Below are 17787 nucleotides of genomic sequence, written 5' to 3'. Positions count from 1 at the left end.
AATATTTTAGTTAATTAGAACTTAGTCAACATTTTGATTATTTACTATGATATTTTTTATTTAGCAACAATTTTAACAATAATTCCTTTTTGTTTTAGACACTCAGAAAATGCCATAAAAATATGTTAAATATAAATTGAATTCAATATGGCAATAAAAATCAAAAATGTTAGCAACAAGCAAAAATATCACATCTCACTCATGTAAGGTGTCTTATGTCCAGCATTTTTGACATTATATATTTACTAATTCTTTTAGTAATATTGCTTTACATACTTATAACATTGTAAGTGCCAGCTAATATATCCATTAAAAATAACAAATACTTTGCATAATTCTACAAAATTTTTTTAACACTATTCATATAACTATTTTTCAAAATAGAGAAAAACACTCAAAACATATTTGAGAAAAATTTGACTGAAAATTTGAGAACAGACATTTGGTTGTAAAATGGATAAATGAAAAGAAATAAATACAGCCAAGATTATTAAAGAAATATTATTATATTTTAATACTATGAAATACAAAATTATATGGTTATCTAACAATGGTATTAATCCTCATATTAATCCTTGAATATGCTGCCATATAAGTATCAATATTTTGGAATCCATGACATCGTTTCACTGTAAATTATAAAAAAAAAGGGGGTGTGCATTGCATAAGACATTTATAATAAAATAATTTTAACTCAAAGGATTTCAACCAATTTTGTAATGGATTCTGATTAAACAGAATCAGATAAATTGAGAGAATAATATAATAATAATAATAATAATAATTGTAAAAAATTTTTATAATAGTTTTCAGACTTATTCACAAACCACATATAATAAACATGTATTTAATCAAAAATTTAAGACTACAGGTATACCTCGTCTTACGTCAGTAATTGGTTCCAAGAGAGGCGACGTAAGTCGAAAAACGACGTAAGTCGAATTTACTTGTGTAGTTACGACGTAAGTCAAAACTACGACTTACGTCGTAACTAAACGCCAATAATGGAGGAAACGCCAATAATAAGCACTTAAAGACCGCTAAATAAGACGACAACACAGAAACACAGATGTTTTCGTGGTTCGTTTCCTAGGATTTATGATGATTATATTAACATTTACTGTAAATGTACATATTTTAATATGATTTTATGTGCTTTCAACACTTTTCTAGTGATATTACGACTTCAATGTTTATGGCGGACGGATTTAAAGTCGAATAAACTGACTTAAACTTAATTTTTATTTTTCCATATACTTTTTTTGACAAACAACGTGTAATCGGGAACGACGTAACTCGAGGTATACCTGTATTTCATATTTCATTGATTCAATAATGTTTACTTTTTGTTAGATTTACTTGAAACTAACTTTTCTTAAATTTTAAAGTGTCAAATAATTAATGAAAAAGTGAAATTAGACAAATTTTGTAAATATTTTATTTTCATTAAATTATAAATTAAAGTATTTTAAATGATTGTTTTAGTTTTCAGCATGTGGATTATTTCATGTTTGCATTATTGTTCCATCAAAAATAGTGAATGAAAATGTCAATAAAACTATCCTATGTTAATACTTCATTACCAGAAATCAAAACCAAGCAAAACAATTCACAAAAATCCAGCAAACACTTTCTTTTGCTGGTTTTTAGTTACTGTAAGTGTAGTATTTGCATTTATAACCAGTACTCAGTAATTGTCATTTCTATCCTATGCTATTTTTCAAACAAAAATATAGTAGAATCTGCTCATTAAAATCAGGGATATTGTTATCAGTCATCTGATGTATATTTTGAGAGTTTTAATTCTAACAGCATGTTAAAATAAAATTTTGCTTCTTATAATCAATGCTTTGGTTGTAGTTATCATATTTGCAAACTGTCCTTTCACATCATCAGCCTCAACATGTAGCTGATAACACGAAAAAAATCACCACCATTCTTAATCAATGCATTAAATGTTAATTATTTTAATAATTATGTGCTTGCATTACATAATTCAAATTTTTAGGATTTATTACTTCAATTAAATGCTAGCTGCTTTTAAAATAGTACTCCAAAAACCAGCAAGCAAACAACAATGAACAAGCTATATATTTTTTAATTGTTTAACATGTTCTTTTAATGTCAAAGTCAATAAAATCAATATTTCCATTAACTGAATTAGTTCCATAATATCACTACAGAAAAGTTCCAAAGTAATTATATTTAACTAGTGGTTCTGAAACTGTGGGTCATAATACACTTTCCAGGAGGAACAAAGAAAAAATATCATTATAGTTATGACTACATTTTGAAATTTGTATCTCTGTATCCTATTTTACTTTTGTTTTACTTAATGTATAATTTTACATTATCAAAAAAACTAATAAAATCTTAACGTTATTATAATAAAGTTATTAACTATATTCTAATAAAGAATAAAATAATCTTAAAAAATTGTAAATCATATGCTTTCATGAAAAGTATGAGGAGCACAAGAATTTTTTCTTTACCAAGGAAAAAGATGTATCTCTTTTTAAAGGTTGAGAACTGCTGCATTAAAAAAAATCATACTATACCTTGTATTTTAAACAAATTGTAAATTTGGGAATAATTTTATGATTTGTATCCATGACAATGATAAACTGCAAAAATAGCTTTATTGCTAATATATTTAAAATAAAATAAAAGTAAAGATAATAAAATTTTAAAATGCTTACTACTTTCTACAATTATTACCTAATATTTTAACTATAATGTTCAGAAACATAATTACCTCCATAAATAGAAAATGACTGATCATAGAAGAATCTTCGTTTTAAAAGATCTTCCATTCTTGAACGTTCAAATCCAATTTCTGGAGGAGCAAGTTCCAGTTCCTAAATAATAAGAAACATTATGTATTTTAGATCATTATTTGTGTAATTAATAAAAAATTTCAGCAGGTTGCAGAAACTATATTTTATGTTTAAAACATTTTCCCTAAAGTGCCTTCATCTTTCATACATACATGTGAATCAATCAAATGAAATGTAAACTTGAGAGAGGGCACTATTGCAAGTGACATGCTACCACCAGATATGATATTGATTGTATTCAGATAAAAATAATATACAGCATGCAATTAGTTGTAGCAAAAGCTGAAGAGAGCAAGAAGCTATTTTTTGGAGCTAGTCTGATAATGATTAAAAAATAAATAAATAAATAAATAAAACCATTTCTGACTAAATAAAAGCACCAGGCACCGACAGTAATTCTGCTGAGACACCTTTACCCATCATACAAAGTCAAAACTTATCACTGTTGTTTTCACATCTCAGATATTGTGGACTAATTCATTCAGTAACTGCTTTTTGTGTAAAGAGTTCTGTGGATTTGTGTAGCAGTGGGATAAACATCTGAATGTCAGAGGCAATAATACACACATCCAGAGGAATGTATGAATATGGCTACTATAGCAATTCTGGGTGGTTGAGATTTTTTGCAGAAAGGCCATTTTGACCATGCTGCACCATACCTGATAAAGTCAGTCTTTGGTAATTTTATTATTTCATTCACTGGTCAAACCTACTAAACCAATATTGAAATGCAGACATGCCAGAGTATTATTTATGAGTCATTTGAAAGACTAATAAATAATACAGCACTCAAATTATTAAAAGTAATTTTTTTTAATTTAAAAAGAGATGTATGAAAGTATAAAGAATATTTCTTTACCTTATCTTCAAGAATTTTCTTCCTTGCTTTCAACTCATTAACTGCTTTTTTAATATCAATTTCTGGAGCATTTCTTTCTTTCAGTTGTTTAACTATATCTCCCTAAATAACAAAAACAATACAGTATATTAAAAATATTCATAATATATTTCTAATGCTGTTTAATATTAAAAATCTAGCATTAAATAAAGACAAATATGAATTAAACTGTGCTTAATAAAAATATTTATTCTTTTTACAAAACTATATATACTGTGATCCTCAAAGTTTGATGGGATCAAAGATCCCACTAAACACCATTTTCAGAGCCCTTACCTATCCCCGTCACAGTGACGAAGAATAGGAAACCAGGGTGAAAAATAATGCCCGCAGTTTCAAAAATAAGCCATAAATGCTGCCAGCAAATGCTCCTGCTAAGGCTTGACTCATGCCAAACTGCCCACAAAAGTGCCAGCTGGGCTAGGGCCATACTACAGTATATATAGTAAATATTACAACTATATATAATATATAAATATATACACTGCAGAAATTGCAGAAACGATATAGACCAAGGGTGGCCACACTTTGTCACAGTAAGAGCCATATACTGCGTATCAGAAATACGTGAGAGCCACATCTTATACTCAAACATTATTTTATATATAATATAAATTATATTTTTTTATACTGTATACAGGGTGTATCAGTACAGAAGTTACAAACTTTCAGAAGAGATAGAGTACATCTAGACGATGGGAAATCACATAGCAATGCACGGTCGGAAATGCTTTCCTGGTGCAGTAGCGACGACACAAAACACAAAAAAGGAAAGATGCAAACAGAGTGGCAAAACATGTTTATTATTCTTAGTACAGCAAAAATGCTGGGACGTCTTTGGCTGGTGTATGCGATAGACGTTGCTTTGTAAACCGAAGCATCAGATGACATTGAATGTGTGCACATGGTTGTTGCGGCCACACTCGCTGTGAGGCCGCGACTCCACTAGCCGTAAAAGGGCCGTAAAACCCCTCGCAGTAAAAGCTTTTAATCACGTGACCATGATATTTTACGCCTGAGCAGGTCGTAAAACCAACGTAAAAGCGAGTTGAGGTGTTCAACTTTCGAAGTGAATACGACTGTAAACCGGTACCATCCACCAATCAGAAGTCAGTTAAATCTAGGTCATCGTGACACGGTGCGAAAATGGCGGAAAACGAGCTTTTGTGTATGTTCTCTCGTGGCTACTCTAGAAGATCTGGAAAGATTTATCGAAAACATCCGAAAGTATTCATGTATCTACGACAAGAGGTATCCCGATTATAATAATGGATGCCTAAAACACGCGATATGAACGGCCAAAGGAAAATCCTTCAATTTAGAGGAGTATATAATAAAAAAGCTAAGCTTATAAATGCTGTATATTATCTTAATAATATAATAATAAAAGTCAATATATGAAAGTAAAGATATTACTTTTACTATATTTGTAATTATCAGTATAGAGAAAACTCGTAGAATATAATTATTGTCTTTATATCGATATATCACGTATACACCGTAATAGTACTGTCGCCGTAAAAAGCTTCGCTAGCCGGACCTCCACCGCAATCCGAGCGCAAACGCAAATAGGTCACGTGATTAAAAGCTTTTACGGCGAGGGGTTTTACGGCTGTTTTACGGCTAGTGGAGTCGCGGCCTGAAGCTTCATGGGGTGGTCCGGTGCATTCGCCTGCTTGATCGCCAGACCTCACTTGCCTTGACTACTTCCTCTGGGAGTACGTCAAGGCCTGGTGTACAAAACTCCCATTAACAGTGCTGAGGAACTTGTTGCATGCATCATGGCAGTTGCTGGGGAACTCCGGAACACATCTGGTATTTTCAACAACATTAGATCTTCAATGAGCCAGAGATGGGAGGCCTGCATCACGGCCTGGAGTCATAATTTCAAACACCTTCTTTGATTTTTGCTGTAGTAAGAATAATAAACATGTTCTCTCACCCTGTTCGTGTCCTTCCTTTCTTGTGTTTTGTGTCATCACTACCATGACAGGAAAGCAATTTCCAACCATGCATTGCTATGTGATTTCTCACCATCTAGGTATACTCTATTTCTCCTGAAAGTTTGTAACCACTGTACTGATACACCTTGTATATATTAAGGATAGGAGTCCAATATACAGAAGCTGCAATAAGGTCTAGAAGAGCTGCATGCAGTTTGCAAGTTGCATTTTGGCTACCATGGTATAGATCAGGGATGGCTAACATATGGCCTGCGTAATGGGTTTATCCGGCCCGCAATTAATTTTTCAAAATTAGCTACTTAACTTCCAATAATTGGTCAAATGGATTCACAATACTTCAGTTTTTAAAAATTTCCACTGTACAGATATATAACTTTTGTATTCGTCTGTTATAAATTTACACTATCTGAAAGACCCCACACTCACTGAAACTCGCCTGCCATTCTGCCATGTCACTCTGTTTATGCTGACATGTGAATGCACAATGCCGCCTGCCTGTCAACCTTTTTTTTTTTTTTTATACATTTCTTTACATTGTAAAATGACATTGTGCATGCATCAGGAACTTCTGTTATTTCACATGATTTAATTTTAATATTTCATTCAGCCCGTGAAGAAATTTTTCTTTCCAATCTGGCCCGGGGCAAAAACTGTTGGCCACCCCTGATATAGACCATAAAGATAAGCGCGCACAATAATTTTAAACAAATTAATTATTTCTGAAACAAGATGAACTGAACATAAAAATTCTTAACATAAATAACTATACTTAACGAGAAATGGCTAAAGTATGCTTAGTTAAATGACTGAAATTATTTAGAATGACAATTGCTGTTTCCAATATAATTCAAAACAAAGAATGTTTAAAAATAAAATTTGTTTAATCATAATTGTCAGGCAGCATTCAAATTTTTAGAAACAGTTACAATTTTTAATATAAATTGTTTGCAATTGTCACAAAAAATAAATTAGCTTTTTATTTTATTCAAAACTGACATATCTAGGCAATACAATTTAAACTTTTAAAACTATTTCACACACATTAATTAAAAGTTCAAAATTCAGAAAATATTTATTTTTCAATTTATGTTTATTTTGCATAATTAATGGCAAAAATCAGATTCCCAAATTTCTTTCTATAAAGCCCAAGAAAATAATCATCATTCTTCATTCAGCAAATGGCATAAAATATATTTTTAATTCAAGTATTCAACTTATGTTTAAGTTTTCTACGTGGCAGCCATCTTGGGATATCATCTCATAAGAGAAATCTTTATTCCAAACCATTTACATTAGATATATTGGCTTCTAGCTTAGAATAAAACCATTGTTATGATAAAAGAATGTTATTTACAATTGGAGACTGGGTTTTTGAATTGTTTTTATGCAATATAGTAGAACCTCACTTAACGAGCACCTCGCATAACGAGTGTTAGGCATAACTACCAAATTAAAGTTTTAAAAAATGACTCGCTTAACAAGTGAATTTTCACATAACGAGCGACGATGACGATGAGAGGGAAAGTCCTGGATTGTGCACATGCTCCATCATGCTATTATCTATGATTTTTTTTTTCAGTGCCAGAAGAAAAGATGATAATTCATGCTCCTTAACAATGTATATTGTATTATTTTCTTTGAATAAGCGTTATATGTAAAATACCGTATTTACTCGCGTATAAGACGATCTCGCATGTAGGACAAGGTGTGACTTTAAAGATCAAAATAAAGAAAATTAGATTTATTAATACAATTCTAATTTTATTTTAATTGCAAATACATTGTCATCAAATGCACGTATTAAAGCAAACAACTATGTTTTCTTGACACTATCACCTTTTGTCTACTCGGACTCGCCTTCCAAAGCTTCGTTACAATTCTCTTCTTTTTCACTCTTACTCCACAAAGCATTGTCCTCTGATTCATCCAGTAAATTTAAAATGCAGTATTTTCTAAATGACTGCTATCAGCTTTTGAAGATTGCTTTTCCATGCACCTGATACCCATGTAGCAAAACCAAAAGATTATAATGCACATGACAGGAAAAAGTTTATTTTTAATAATTCAGAACGTACAAATATTCATTAAAAAACCAATTTAACAAATATGAAATAACTACATTTATAATCATTGCTAAGTGACCCGCTATTTTCAGATCATCTCTTTAAAAGCGACATTCACCTTGACCTCGATAGAACTCTGCTATAATGGCAGCACGGTTCACAAAAAGTATTGCAAAAATGCAAAGGATCCTTTGCTTGCAACCTAGGTTTTAGAAGCATTGAAAATTGAATGAAAACCTTGTCTTATACACAAGTAAATATGGTATTTGAGTATTTTTTTTTGGCATGGAACGCATTATCATATTTTACATTAATTTCTGCGGAAAAAATTGCTTCACTTAACAAGTGTTTCACATTACGAGTAAAGTTCTGGAACGAATTATGCGAATCATTAAGTGAGGTTCCACTGTAACTAGAATTGGCTCCATGTATAGGTAAAAAAAGCAATGCCTAGAACCATGTAAACTTGGCAGTATACTTAAGTAGCTAAATCATCAAATTAGTAACTATTGAAAATTAATGGTACTGATAACTGTTACATCTGCAGAACAATCATTTTCAAAGTTAGGATTGATCAAGAACTAACTCTGATTAATAATGTGTTGAGAGAAACTTTTTCACTTTCAATTGTGTCCACCAAAAGCAATATTACAAAAGAAATGGACTTTTCCTTTGCAATTCATGAACTCTTCACTTGATGAAAGCAGGAGTGTAGTCTTGCAGGTGAATTTCCTTATAATTAATGAATTTTCCAATTCAATGATCAAAGTTAGCAAAACTCATTTCTTTACAATCAAATGTCACTGGATTTAAACAAATTACTCCAAAACCACTTAACTGATCTTAACCAAATTTTGTACGAACAGCAATTCCAGATCATTAATGTCATAAGCCAATGATGAGCAACCTTTTCTGGATAAGGGTCACAAGGGAACTTCCTAGACTTCCAGTGGGCCACGCATTTTTTTCTTAGAGTCACAGACTAAGCCTCCAAGGTACCAACATAGCCCATAATGGCCTTGCAAATCCAGGGCCACCTCTGACAATTGTTGATCAAATCTGACTGCAATTACCTTTTTTAATATTATCATACTTAAAACAAAAAAGTAATGACTAAATTTATATATAAAGTGGAACATTAAAAAAAACTATAATTATGAATATCAATAAATCTGTAATAATTATGTGTATCAAATAAACTCAAATAAATCTTCACATTTTGAAAGAAAAATGAAACATTATTATAGAAAATTCAAATAAAAATGGAGAATATTATTAATAATTTTAATAATTAGATATAATGCAATTTGGCTAGAAGCAAGCAATTAGATTAAATGAAAATGAGGTTCATTTTTGTGTCTGGCCACTCCAAATGCCAAAAGATAGCCTCAAAATTAGTGACACACACAAAGAAACACAAATACCTCATGCTATCTAACCAGCTTCCCTATTGGCAAACTGGTAATAAGAAGTATTTCTCCCCCTCTCCTTCTGGTAACTGTAGTTTGAATCAAATTTATAAACTTATATCTTGTCTAATATTTGATGACTTTTTTTTTTGTATGTATTGATGTATTTATAACTAATTGTAGCACTTCTTTTCTTTCATACAAATCAACTGAAGTCATATCAGCAAAATGTCCTTTTTCACTTGGTTTTGTAGTTCAAATTCCAGAAATGCATTTAAAATGATGGATAATACACTGTTAATATCAATTGGCAAGTTTCAAAATTAAGATCATAAAATATTGGTACTTGAAATGCACAGATAATAATGAGAAAAATTATAATATAGAAAAGTGTATGTAATCTAATTACCATTAAATTAAACAGAAACTTTATGAATATTGAATTTCTTTTATGAATGTCATTACATTACATTTGTAAAAATTCCTATTTAACTTCCACAACAACAACTGTGACAAAGTTTTCCAAATTGGTAAAAACTAACCACCTAAATAGAACAAAATTTTAGAATATATTAGAACTTAATTTCTTCTAAACTCTGTTTTGAACCACAAAAATTTCACAGATAAAAAGAAATCACAAATGCTATCATTTTATCACAGTGACATCTAAAACAATGCTGTATGCTACTTACTTACTTGAAGGAATGTATGACATTGTTTTTGAAGCCATTTTTGGTACTTGGAAGCAAGAAACAAAAATGAATCTCATTTTCATTTTTCTTAGAAACAAATACATCAAATGGCTCTTAAAACATCACTCATTTTATGTATGGTTGGAAGATTTTGCTTACACCACAATTAACATAAACAATACAATAGTAAACTCATTAACTTTAAACATGTGTATTTCTGAACAAGGTTAAATTTCCCAATGTAAACATAGTATAAAGACTATATAAAATACATAAATCATTACAGTCAATAATCTGTGTAGAGAACAGTTAAATGTAGATTAAAATCCACAATCAATAGTAAAAATATTGAAGAGTACAAAAAATTGTCTTCATAATCCATCATTTCATAGTCATCATTGATGATTTAAAATACATAAAAGTTCACTTACAGAGACTTTAGCATTTGATAATTTAAACAGTAAAAGCCAAGACATAATAAAAAAAGTAAAAGAATAGTAAACATTATGATGATTTATAAGAAAATTTAGGAATTATAAGCAATATACAAAAGTGCTAAAACAAAAATCAATAAACGGAAAGACCCCATGAATACTTTTGTATTCATTAAAAAATTACAATTTAATGAAATTTAAAATAAAAATAAAGATCCTACCAAGGAATGAACAGATGCCATTTTTAGATTTCCAAATTCTAAAAATGAAATTATGATAAAATGCTTTCAAAAAAATAATTATAAAGAAACAAATTTATCTTCCATCGTAAGAAAATAGGCTTGAAAATATACACAAATTTCAAATTGGGAACAGCTTTTAAGAGTTAATGTATCTGCATAGCTAGCAAAAATTGTAAATTCAAATATTCTAAATTAATTACATTCAAAACTGATTTCTAATTATTAATCTTAGGTAATTAAGCTGAATCTTACGCTATGTTTGAATCAAATTTTATAATTTAATTAATTAATAATTTGTACAATATTGAAGACAAAATACAAAAAATATGTTTGAAGTCTTATTGAATATCCATTCACAATCATCAGAACACACACTAATGGAGTCAGTCTTTCTTTATAGGCTCTTCTCTGTGACACCACAAAACAATTTGCATACATATATGTGGAGGATATCCTGCAAAGAAAGTTAGACTATGCTAATATTACAGTAGAGCATTGATTATCCGACTCAATTGGGGACGGGTTGGTCGGATAACTGAAAAAACGGATAACCGAAAAGTATGAAAAGATCAGTGGCGTGCCGTCATTGGAAGCGGTGGAAGCTCCGCATCCACCTTCCAATAACCTTCCCTTGTATTTTCTAAAATATAAATTTTCATATTTTAACTTACTTTGAATTAATTAAAATTAATAATTTATTATAACTGCATTATGTATATTATTAAAAAATTCTATACTATTTGTGAAAAAAAACGATAAAATTGCTATTGTATATTCGAATATCAGTGGCGGAATGGAAGCACTTACGAGACAGCTTCCACGGCGAGAATAACTGAATGGTGTAAAGCAGCCAGAGGGCATTGGCACATGCGCTTTACAGAGCACTAACCTCAGCCGGTTTAGCTGGTGGAAGCTACACACGTGTAACGCTTCCAACGATTCTATCCCTTAGCCACTGGTAGGAGCTATCTGACTAAGTGAATTGTTTAAGATTTAAAAAGTAAAGAGTATTCAATGTTATTTTTATGTATGTTTTTTTGCAAAGTTATATTTAATTACAATATAATTAAAAGAAAATTATAATTATATTGACAGATTTTCAGACAAATCTTTAGAATTTTTATCACTTTTAGATGTTTTTCATAATATTAAAATTATTAACAATTTTTCCAAGCGTGTTTTAATTCTTTAAATTAAGTAAATTTTATGGGAAATTTTTTGATTTATCTAAATTACGTAGTGAATCGCAATATTTATATTCATGTCCGGACTATATCGACAAGTAACTCTTAGACATAAAACATATTATAATTAATGTCGATCCGAACAAAGACGTACAAAAGAATTATATGATTTAATATCATTAATTTTTATGGTACCATCTACCAGTGCGTCTGTTGAGCGCAGTTTTTTGACCACGGAGCAAATTCATACATTGGCCAGGAACACGCGGTCGGAGGAAAAATTGTCGTCGCTAGCGTTGCTTTCGATAGAAAAAGAGCTTTTAAATACGTTGATGGAGTCGACGACCAGCGACTTTTCTGATAAAGTAATTAATGACTTTGCGGAAAAAATCGCCGAATAGAATTAGTTTATAAAAAATTAAAAAAACAATTTTTCTATCATTGTTTGTATCGTATCAATTTGTATTATGTATGTATTATTTGTATTTTAGAACTAAAATACATAAATTGTTTATTTTTGTCATTTCCAATATTTGTTTAAAACTTTTATGGAAATGTGATGTACTGGACAGGTCTGACCCATCACAAAAGATGCGAAAAAACGGTTAATTTAGAGATAAATTTATTAGTTTAAAAAAACATAGGTAAAAGTCGTTTGTAGTCAGACACCCATTGTTTATATCAAACTGCCAGGCAGAAACCATAAATCGCGGAAGGAAATCGTCCTACGATCGGTGGAAGATTGAATTCGTCTTCGATTTTGACTTTTCTCACTTTCCAGGTAAGAGTCTCGTTACGTTTAGTAACCAGGGACCAACCACTCGGGAAGCGTGACTGAGGGAAAACGACCAATCAAAATGAATGAAAGAAAGAACGGAGATTGATATAATCTTTGACAATCGAGGACACCTGGCACTCGGTTAACGTTCCGAATAACCAAAACGCCGTGTGTCAACGCGCAAAAAAAAAAGAAACAATTTCTCGTCTATTGTGCCAACCTGTAACCCATGCCACTTCGGACTTAGACTGTGTCCCCGACTCCAACGGATGAAGTCTCCCCGTGCCTTACAGACTTGTCAACGCCACTGTCCCGGGGCCACCTTCGATCGACCATCGAAGAACCACATCGACGCTCGGGACGTCCGAACAACTGATTGTTCTAAAGCAAACTATTTTGTACATGGTATATGTTTATTTTATGTTAAAATAAACGGTTTTTGTCAGATACTTGTCGTCTTTGTCTCTACAGCCACCACCCATGTACAGTACGAATGGACCCTAGCCTCATAAGGTAACTCTTTTCCCTGCTCCGCCACAAGGCACTACAGGGTTTTAGAAACTATGCCTTAATCATGAGCCTTGGTCTCTCACCCAAAGGTAGTCAGACCCTAGACCAGTGTTTCCCAACCTTTTTTGTGCTATGCCCCACCTAAGCCTTTCTAAAATTCTTATGCCCCCCAACACATACGTTGAAGTCTTTTGGAAGGTCTCTCATTGTCGTGTTCATTGAAGTTTTTCTTGCACTTAATTGCCACACTGTTTTATTGTAACCACGATAAAACCCAATCCTTTCATCATAGTCTTTTGCACTTTCCAGTCATTGCCCACCTCCAGGTCTGGGCAAAGAATGTCCTTTCTCCTCTTTCACCGACCTCAGGGCCTTGTTCATCTCTTGTTCTCGGTGGTTCCCAGAATTGTTAATCCCACCCCAAGGGAAAAGGGTTATAAAGGGAAGTTCTAGTAGGAAAGGGAAACAAAGAACAAAGAAAATTAAAACTAACTTAAATCAATATTTACAATATGGCATACAGCGGCTATACGGTTAACTTAAACTCTGGATGAGTCCATTTTCGAATTGCCCCCCTTAACAATCAAATTGCCCCTCTGTGAGGCGTGGGCCCCACGTTAGGAAACACTGCCCTAGACCATTACTGACGCGCAATTACTGATTGCCCCTGGAAGTCAGCTTCTTACAAAAACACAGCTTCCCTATCATCAAATGTCACAGCACGCCACTGGAAAAGATACATTATTAGTATACCCCATGTAATTAGTATATTAGTATATCGCTATTAACCTATTATATTAGTATATTGTCTTGAATTTTCATCGATGTTAAGCCTAACAAATTTTTTTAAAAATAATAATCGTCGCTATTGTATCGTTAAAAATTATTTCTTTATTTTGCACAAAATAAATACAGTACTGTACTGTATATTGAAAAATATAAAACAAAAAATATATATATATATTTGGGTTACATCTATAATATAATCGAGACAAGTTGATGATGATGATGATAATAAGTGCAGAGCCCAAACGGTTAGGAGTTGAAAGTTGAAATTTGGTACATAGTTAGGGTACGTCACGAGAACGCACACCAAAAAGGGATTTTTCGAAATTCCTCCCCACGGAGGAGAGGGACAGGATTAAGTCTTAACACTTCCATCAACAATGGAAGTGTCAAGTAACAATGGAAGTGTTACATATGGAAGTGTTAAGAGAAAGCAACATGCAAGACGCAGATGCAGTTTTTTTCGTTTTTGCAGGAAATCAAACATATTTTTAGACCCATCTAAAAATTCTCTAATTAGTCTGGAAAAGGGGGGACTCAATTCTTGCATTCTGTGAAAAGGGGGGACTCAATTCTTGCATTCTGTGAAAAGGGTAAGGTTGACTATAATGTAATAATCTTAATCTTTGCTATCGTTACTTTTGCCCAAGGCCTACCTGCTAGTATTTTACATAAAATAGGCCTATACATTAGAAAAAGAAGTCCAAAATTTTCTTTTGCTTCACAGCTGACACTCGTTTTTTTGCCGCTAAATCTCGCACACGTTTTAAAAACAGCAATTGGATAGCGTCATTAAATAAAATTAAGCCTGGTTTAAATACTGGCTTCCCTTTCATGGTAGAGCTAATATTGCCAGCTTAAACATGCAAAAATTTAACAAAAAATTATTAAAGTAGCCAAGACATAGCCAAATATTGTAGTGCCACAGCCACATCACTAGCGGACGTTTGAATTTTCTGACTAGAACACAGTTGGTTAACCGATGTGATGGTTGATCGGGGGTCGGATAATCAATGCTCTACTGTAGTTATACCCCAGTGATTGTGAATGGAGATGCAATAAGACTTCAAAAATATTTCTTTGTATTTTGTCTTCAATATTGTACAACCATATTTCATCCTAAATTTTTAATGTTTAAATTAATAATTAGCTTAATTTTGGTCTGAAAATCCAGTTTGTGTGTTTGACTATTGGAAACTGGTTTATATCTATACTGTTACTTTTACTATTTTCCATAAATATTATCAGAAATCATTATTATAAAACATGTTATTTAAGAAAAATAAAAAATTTGAATAAGTTTAATAATTTTTAGTTGATTTTTTAATATTTAAACATTTTAAAACAACTATTTTCATATCTGTAACTGGTATGTGTAACATTTTACTAATATAAATTACCTACCACCATCTCTTAATGAATATATTTTTATTCTAAACATAATATTCTAAACTTGTTCTGGAGTTGTTTCTATTTTTACATGGAGACCAAATATCAAAAGCTAAACATTTGTACAGTTTTTCTCACCTATTTCTATTTGATTTTGTGTTAAATATTGCTTTGATTCAAAGATCAATTTACATAATAAAATAAAAACTCAGTGAGAGGAAGAACAAAATTAACTGAAAAACCATTTCAACACTATCAACACAAATGCAATAATCTAACAAAAATTTTATTTTATTGGTGTTGTCATAAATTAGACAAATAAATACAATCAAAAATATTCTCAAAGTTTAATAAATGTCCATTTATTCTCAAAGTTACCTCAAATTAGTAGTGTCTTGCCCCTATACATAATACTTTTCTTGACAGCAATAGAGTTGTGCTGATCATCTAACTCCTTTCAGGGGAAAAATTTTGAATTGAAATAACATGACTTCTGGTTCAAATCAGAAGTTCTTATATAGTTAATCAGGGCCTCCTGACACTACACTTTCCATATCTGGTCTCAATTTTCATCTATCCAACTCTGTTCTCAAGATTAAGGAAGGACAGACAGACAAAGACAGACAACAATGGAAATTTATACTACTGGATTTTAATCAGGTTATAATAAGGCTAATTAATTATAAAAATTATGTCATTTGAACTATAGATAGTCCAATTTATGTAATATCTTTATAATTAATTAGCTATATTAAGACCTGATTAAAACCCAGTAGTAACATTTGCTTAATACTATATATCAAGCTCAGCTTTATGCAATTATGAAAAAGTAGCTATTCCATACCATTCTTAGATGTTAATAATAAGATTTGATAAGTAAAGAGTTGTTTCCTTTATGTGTTTTACATCAAATTTAAGCAATATTTATTTTCTACATCCTACATAGATTCAATTGCCTTGTGTTTACCCAATTTATTACAAAAATTTAGTTTAGTTTTACATAATAAGCATTAGCCTTCTCTAAAGAGTAACCAATAATGATATAATTTCTCATCTATAAAGTTATATTTTTATATATAGTCCTTATTTTAATCGTCATAGGTGCTACATTTTATATTGGGGCTGAAATTCATATATTTTTAATAATTTAGAAAAACATTACATAATCACACATAAAATTATAACAAAATTAAGTAACTTTCAAAGTGATTTACTTTTCATTAAATCATTTTATCAGAATAGCATGACTGCAACACTTAAGGAATAGTACAATGCAACACTTAGGTAGTCTGCTAAGGTGTGGTGCTCCAGGAGGCCTTTCTATGGAAAACACAGTGGTGAGTTATAGCATTGACTTCAGACATTTTTCTTTGGGAGAATGTTTTAGGAGAAATATTACCTTATTAAAAATTGGTTTGGGGCCCCCTGTCGGTGGGACCCCAAACCAATCTTTTCACCCTTAAGAGTGTAAAAACAGGCTCCCCTTTATGTGTTAGACACACGAAGAAAACCCAAAAAACTTCAAGGTGGCCAATCCATTGATCAGGCACAAACTAACTACTAGCACTTAGAGATTTTATCCACTTGGCCATCAGTGCACTTGCAAGGATTGTAAACACATGCTTAAACAACATGGACAAAGCAATATGTTCAACTATTCATTCATCTGATGTCTATCATTTCATCAATAAACTGATTAATAAAAAGACTGGAAAGTATTAATCAAAAATTATCATTAAAAAATGTGAAATTGAGAAAAATATGGTAGAAATTACTTTTAGTGTCTTTTACATATATACATATATCCATAAATGATCTAAAAGTAACTTCTACCCATAAATTCTTTAAACGCATGGTATTATTTACAAAGGAAAAGTAATTGTTTATGTTTAGATATTTAAAAAATGTTACCATTTCTTTAACAGCTTCCCTGAGTGGTTTTAAAATCTGTGTAGACTTTGGATCTTCCATATTTCTAATATAATCTATTTGATATTGCTTATATTTTCTACCGCCTAAACGTATTAATTCGGTTTTCTGACTTAAATGTCTGTTTATGGCGTGGACAATCGCTTTCTTTACTTCAAATAAATTAGAAGTTCGAAAAATTCCCATGAAATCATTGACCTGACATATTCAGAACAGGTTCGCGTACGATTTCATCATGCTACTGCATGCTCCATTCTTCTAATATACAATAATACGGTGATATATCAATTGATCAGTTGAAAGACTCCATTGGAAAGTATTATAACGACTACGAATCGTATCCAATAGGAAACGTTTATTAAAAACGTTCTCTTTTAACATGTTAGTGTTAGTTAGGATGTAAAGTTATTAATTGTTTCTGTTGAAAAATGAATTAAATAAATTATTTAGTTAAAAACAAAAACATCTTTTAATATTTATATAATTCATAAAAATATTAATTAATACATTTAATATATTTTTTTTAATTTTAAAAATATCTATATCATCCAGATATGAAATATAATTATTCTGCCTTTTTTACACACTTTCCGCCTTGTGGGCACTGAGAGAGTCTTTTTAGTAAGCCCATTATGGATTCGGCTAGGTCCACAGGCCTAGCATGGATTCGTG

The 17787-nt window shown here is 31.2% G+C and overlaps 1 protein-coding gene across 1 annotated transcript in view; it reads right to left on the bottom strand.

The window, feature by feature from the left end:
• Positions 1–17450, bottom strand: part of GlyRS (glycine--tRNA ligase) — a 41352-nt gene extending 23902 nt beyond the window's left edge. Inside the window, exons 1-3 of the mRNA XM_067268891.1 lie at positions 17098–17450; positions 3697–3798; positions 2756–2858 (exon numbers count right to left, since the gene is read on the bottom strand). Of these exons, the coding sequence (XP_067124992.1) occupies positions 2756–2858; positions 3697–3798; positions 17098–17301 (409 nt within the window). The 5' untranslated portion in view covers positions 17302–17450. The remainder of the gene's footprint in view (positions 1–2755; positions 2859–3696; positions 3799–17097) is intronic.
• Between the last annotated feature and the right edge of the window lie 337 nt (positions 17451–17787).

The sequence above is a fragment of the Centruroides vittatus genome, unplaced genomic scaffold (genome assembly GCF_030686945.1).
Source record: "Centruroides vittatus isolate TY-2023 unplaced genomic scaffold, ASM3068694v2 contig_341, whole genome shotgun sequence".
NCBI classification, from domain to species: Eukaryota; Metazoa; Arthropoda; class Arachnida; order Scorpiones; family Buthidae; genus Centruroides; species Centruroides vittatus.
This window is presented reverse-complemented; position numbering and strand designations above follow the sequence as displayed.